At 40.7% G+C, this 6,000-nt stretch overlaps 1 protein-coding gene across 1 annotated transcript; it reads right to left on the minus strand.

Annotated features, from left to right (window-relative positions):
- Window positions 1-315: 315 nt before the first annotated feature.
- On the minus strand, window positions 316-5,206 carry LOC310692624 (vomeronasal type-2 receptor 26-like; the record flags this gene model as incomplete). Its single annotated transcript, XM_083473568.1, has 4 exons — window positions 316-1,217; window positions 2,978-3,104; window positions 3,631-3,858; window positions 4,370-5,206. The coding sequence occupies 4 exons, from the start codon at window positions 5,204-5,206 to the stop codon at window positions 316-318; spliced, it is 2,094 nt and encodes a 697-aa protein (XP_083329694.1).
- Between the last annotated feature and the right edge of the window lie 794 nt (window positions 5,207-6,000).

The following is a 6,000-nucleotide window of genomic DNA, read 5'->3' on the forward strand; positions in this document are numbered from 1 at the left end:
AATAGTACAGTTTCACATTATGCTGAAATCTGTGAGAATTAAGGCTAGATAGAGATTTTGCTTACATGTATATTTTGGCAAGAATTGCTCTGAGTCTTCTTGTCAACACATTCTGCAAGAGAATAATGTATGTGTAAATGTATGATTGTTTTCCTCAAAGCAAATGAGTCAATTTTACAAAGAAAATTTCAACGATGGGAATTCGGACTCTAGAAAAAATTATAAAAGGCAGCAGCTGACCTTATATATCCAAATATTCTAGTGTAAACACAAAGAAAAACACAAAATACAGCAAAGGGCAGGTTTCTCATTTCTTTAATTTTTCTTCCTTATTAGCTGTTCCCTATTGTTCAGCTCAGGCCTCAGAATGATTATGTAACATTTGGGGAAGAAGATGCAACCCAGCAACCCACCACCGGAGGCTAAGATAGAGAAGATCTCCACAGCTACCATGTATTTTCCCTTGGTGCTCAGGTAGGAGGGAATAAAGGACAGCCAAACACTGCAGAAGACCAACATGCTGAAAGTGATAAACTTGGCTTCATTGAAACTGTCTGGTAACTTCCTGGCAAGGAAAGCCACAGCAAAACTTACAGTGGCCAGGCAGCTCATGAAGATGAGGACACAGTAAAACATTCTTACAGACCCTTCATTACATTCTAGTATGATTTCTTCCATCACTGAGTGCATGTCCACATCTGGGTATGGGGGAGAGGTTGCCAGCCACACAGTGCATATCCCAGCTTGAACAATGGAGCAGGAAAGGAGAATGGAGTGGCCTAGCCCTTTGCCCACCCATTTCCTCATCCTGGATTCTGGCTTTGTAGCCATGAAGGCCAAAACCACCATGAAGGTTTTTGCCAGGACACAAGAAACAGCAGTTGAGAAGATGATGCCAAAAGTTGGTTGCCGGAGGAGGCACCTCACCTTCTCAGGTCGGCCAATGAAGAGCAAAGCACAAAGGAAGCAGAGCAGGAGAGAGATGAGGAGAGTGTAGGTGAGGTTTCGGTTGTTTGCAATGACAATGGGTGTGTCATGGTGTTTCATAAATGTACCTAGTACCAGAACTGTGATCAGGGAAAGGAAAAGAGAGAAGCAGGCTAAACTGATGCCCAAAGGTTCTTCATAAGACAAGAAGCTGATATCCTTGGGTAGACAGGCATCCCGGTTCTTGCTTGGATTGTCTTTGTCTGAGCATTTATTACAGTCATTCATATCTGGGGGGAAATAAATATATTAGGTGATACTTTTCAGCTTGCTGAAAATTTTATTTTCTGTCTGAGAAGAAAAGAGCTCTATTTAATTCAAAGCATATGTTTTGTACTGTCTGATGGTATTAATGGTATTGTGCTGTCCGATGGTAATATGGTATTGTTGCAATCTAAGCTTTCTCTGTCTCATGGATATGCCAATAAAACATATGAGACCATGAGGGGAAAAGTAGTCCAAAGTGTTTAATTCTGCACAAAAGGTTCAGCTGGGGATAACTCCCTAAAACAACTAAACATCATACAAAGAGTTCCAAACAGTTTTTTACGTTTGGCATAAATTCCACACATTCCATTAAGTTTAATTTCCTATCCAATCAAAACACTTTGTTTCCCTCACCCCATTTCCTCCTAATGCACTTTGTTGTCTCCTTATGATTGGTCCAAATCACAGTTTAAATGAAGGAGTTTCCTCATGGTCTGCTAAAATTTTATTTCAGGATTAGATTTCACCTCAGTATTGTATTTCACTCCAGTTACCGGTAATAGTCTGACCACAGTCCGAGCATACTCAGTATGTCAAAACCTTATATGGTATGATTCTCTGTACAGTGGTACCTTGGGTTACAGATGCTTCAGGTTACAGACGCTTCATGTTACAGACTCCGCTAACCCAGAAATAGTACCTCAGGATAATAGCTTTGCTTCAGAATGAGAACAGAAATTGTGCGGCAGCAGCACGGCAGCAGCGGGAGGCCCAATTAGCTATAGTGGTACCTCAGGTGAATAACAGTTTTAGGTTAAGAACGGACACCAGAACAAATTAAGTTCTTAACCCGAGGTACCACTATATTAAATTACCACAGTATTCTTGAATTTAATTGGTTCAGAGTTATGTGGTCCTGTAAGTGCTACAGCCAGTGCCGTTGCCATCTGAATGTTTATTCACACTAGTCTGGGTGCAGCCTGTGCAAGTCAGAAGGAGTGCCAAGGCCCCCTCTAGATATGCTCAGGACGCAAGATAGAAATGTGGAAAGAGAAAGGCAAGCTTGGCCAATCCACATAATGATAAACTCTGTTCCGGAAACCAAAGTCCCCACTGTGGAAGGACGTGGGGATCCAGAACTGACCTCCACAGTCACTTACAGACTCATTGTTAAAACTGTGTTTATGGAAGACAATCTTATTCGGTTATGAGTGATAGAAGAAGAAGAAGAAGAAGAAGAAGAAGAAGAAGAAGAAGAAGAAGAAATGCTTTGAACCACATACCATCCAACTACTCTCAATGCATGGTCATTCTCATTTGATTGGCATATTTAGACTATCTTGAAGGCAATGATCAGAAAGAGGCCACTCACATTTCTGTAATCAATAAAGTTGTGGCACAAAATTTTGCCCAATAGCTTTAAACCAAGATTCTGTGTCAGTGTGAATTTTATTCTAACAAGGAGCTGGTTTGTGGGTCTTGCCAAAGAAGAAGAAGACTAAGAAGAAGACGAAGACGAAGACGAAGACGAAGAAGAAGAAGAAGAAGAAGAAGAAGAAGAAGAAGAAGAAGAAGAAGTGCTTTGAACCACATACCATCCAACTACTCTCAGTGCATGGTCATTTCCATTTGATTGGCATATTTAGACTATCTTGAAGGCAATGATCACAAAGAGGCAGGATCACACACACAGTAGATCATCTATTTTGAAACGTAAACTCAACTGTCCTTACAACACCTTTCAATTATTACTTTTGCGTCTGGATCTATTTATTTTCCCTACCATACTGGTTTGCAATCTTCCCCTCTGCACATGGGATGCAATCGTAGCAGCAAGGTGGCTGTCCCTCCTTCACTTTCTTGCTGGATCCTGGAAGACATCTCTCAGTACAGACAGAAAGAGGCCGAGTCTATTATATAAATGAAAGAGCAGAAGGATCAGCAAGAGAACAATGAGTTTGGAAATCTTCATGTTCTTGGGCCCCTCTCTATGATGCAAAGCTGAGTCAGCCTTTCAGCAATATGTAGAATGGCTTTTTTTTTTAGTAGTAGTAATGGTTGAAGTGATGTCATACTCCCTCTATTGTTCTGGGATGTGTAGGTTTTGTGATTACATAGCAGTTCCCCACTTTTTAGCAAGAAAGGCAAAATCTTGGGGCTTATCTATCCTCTTTTCTTCAGTTAGAAATCAGTATTTTATAATGTTAAGAAATATTTATAAAATATTCACAAATATAATAAAATAAAATATTTGCTTTTATTCCTTGAGTGACTTCTAGCAGTAAGCCTTTGGCTCTTAATGTGGTACTTGGATGCTTTGCTCATATTCTACACAGTAACATGTAGTTTAAAAGACAATGAGTAGACATGCAGGTGAATATTCATTGCGTATGCAAGAATGAATCTCCTTGGAATTATCTAATTATACAGTCCTACCTGATTAAACCAACTGTTCCATGTTATGGCATCTTCATCAAGGATGAATGATTGGCCTGGAGAAGCCTGTGGATCTATCCTCCCAATGCTCACTCTTTGCAAACTTTGGTTGGAGAATATAATCCAATTGACAATATTCAAGCTAGATACCACTTCACCATTCTGGTTGATGAAGACCACATCTCCAGCTGTATTGTTAAATGAGATACTTCTCAGAAAGTGATGGAGCTAGATTGAAAACAGAAAAAGCACATTTGTAAAAGGCTGCAGTTCTAATACATGGCTAAGGTATCTTTATGCTGTGGGCAGGACCTACAGCAAGTGGTGGGCGGTGATACAGTCAACTGTGTGTGGAGTCAGGTCCAGGGATGGAGAGACCACCAATTTTCTCTCTCCCACATCCCTCACCATGTTTTAACAACCTTTCTTTATCTCCCCCTCCCCACACCACTTTCCCTCTGTCGCTCTTCATCTCAGGAGACACCACAGTGGTGTGCAACCACATGCTCTGAGGGAGGATTTTGTGTATATGGGATAAAGAGAATGCTGAACATCTCTCTCGATCATTGCCGCTGCTTCTTATCTGTGAATGCAGTAACATATTAGTGGTCTGCAAACTTCTACCATGGAAGTGATTTTCCTTGTCTGAGATGAATGAGCAAGTTGACAACATTTTGGAAACCCATATCTTGTGGGGGAATAACAAGCCTCTTCCAGTTGAGGATGTTTAGCCTATTACCTGCCAAAACTGTTGATTCTGATTCTTCCCTCTCCCTCTGTATGCCATTTCTCTGTGCCTGAGTCTGGATGTGGACATGGTATGTAAAGCATGGGCCATGGCGTAGACAGCACAGTGGATACTGTAACTGTGGCCTGTCATGCTCATTTCAAAAAATGATCCAGGAAGGTTCTCCAGCTTCTCTTCTCCAGTGCAAATATTCCCCTCCAGCTTGTCTGAAGTCATATCTGGGAATACACATCCAAAGGCCTGTTGCCAGAAGTCCCTGATAAAACCGTCCCCATCTGTGTTGGAAGGGTTTCTGTGCACAACATATTGATGAAATTCTGGTGGGTTTCTGAAGTGAATTTCAAAGGATATAGCACCATTGAATACTCCTGAATCCCAATTCCTTTGAATAACTGCTGAAGCGAACTCAACCTGGGCCGTTATTATCCATACTTTACTTTTTATATTGTATGTCATGTCATCATGTACTGATAGGTATGGAAGCCATCTCAAAATTGTCATGTAATAAGATTCTCCATAGGCAATTATTATATTAGCTGTGCTGCTAAAAATTTTATGAATTATAATTGCCCCCTGTTGTTGCATGCCATTTATTTCAGAAATAAAACTTAAACTGGGGATTCTTTCTAGGAATGCAAAGCAGACACCACTCTTGGTAAATATTGGAGAGATGGTTTGCAGAAATCTTTCTCCATTGTCATTGTCCATTGCAACGACTCCAATCCACGTCCACCTGAAATGCAGAAGCAAAGAGAGAATTCCCTCATACTGAAGGGCTTCTGAGGCTGCCATCTGGTAGAAGGGAAGACCTGGGCTTTTATCATTCATCACTGGAGCAGAGCCATAAATGAGCTAAAAAGTAAATGGAAGAAGAGAAGAGACAAAGTAGATTCCTTTCACAGTATTCATATACATTATGTGGTGAAGCCTGTTAGTCAAATATGCCCTTTGTCAACATTTCAGGGTTTGGTGCATCTCTCTCATTTATACAAAAGACATACATGCAGATGGGCTGAAAACTGGGATCGTCTCCCATTTGTGGTTTGGAAACCTGTGCTTTGCTGAATGGAGAGGGGCACTGTGTCTGTTTTTTACTATTTTTATGAATATTGTTAACACTTGATGTCTGGAGCAGGGCATTGTGTCTACTTCACTTAAAAACAAACAAAAGTTTTTTATGTCATTGCAAAATTTGGCAGGGTTTTGTAGAATGGAGAAAACTGGATGGGGGAACATACCATGCCCAAACAGCAGATTTCCTGGACATTATCTGGCTTTGTCAGAATTGCAACTTGGGTTAGATGCACATTTCTTCTCTGGAGCTTCGTCTTTCTTCTTCATGATGCACATGCCCCATCACACAGCGAAACTGTCCTGATTCTTCTCAGACTTTATTTATGAACATTCATTTCACTTGTGAATCAGCTGCTAACTACTTTCACTGTTCGCCTGCGGAACTGGATTGTATCTGCAGTTTGCCATAACTTCTCTGTATTTTTAATTATGTTGGGTGTGCTAAAGAGGAATAGTTATTGTACTGGCTCCTACCTGTAAGTTTTTTGTAGCTGTAAGCATTTTCCCCACTTCCCCAGCTTATTTGACATGCCCTTCTCACTAATTTT

This window comes from Podarcis liolepis, assembly GCF_965112155.1.
Source record: "Podarcis liolepis genome assembly, chromosome: 13".
In the NCBI taxonomy this organism is placed as follows: Eukaryota; Metazoa; Chordata; class Lepidosauria; order Squamata; family Lacertidae; genus Podarcis; species Podarcis liolepis.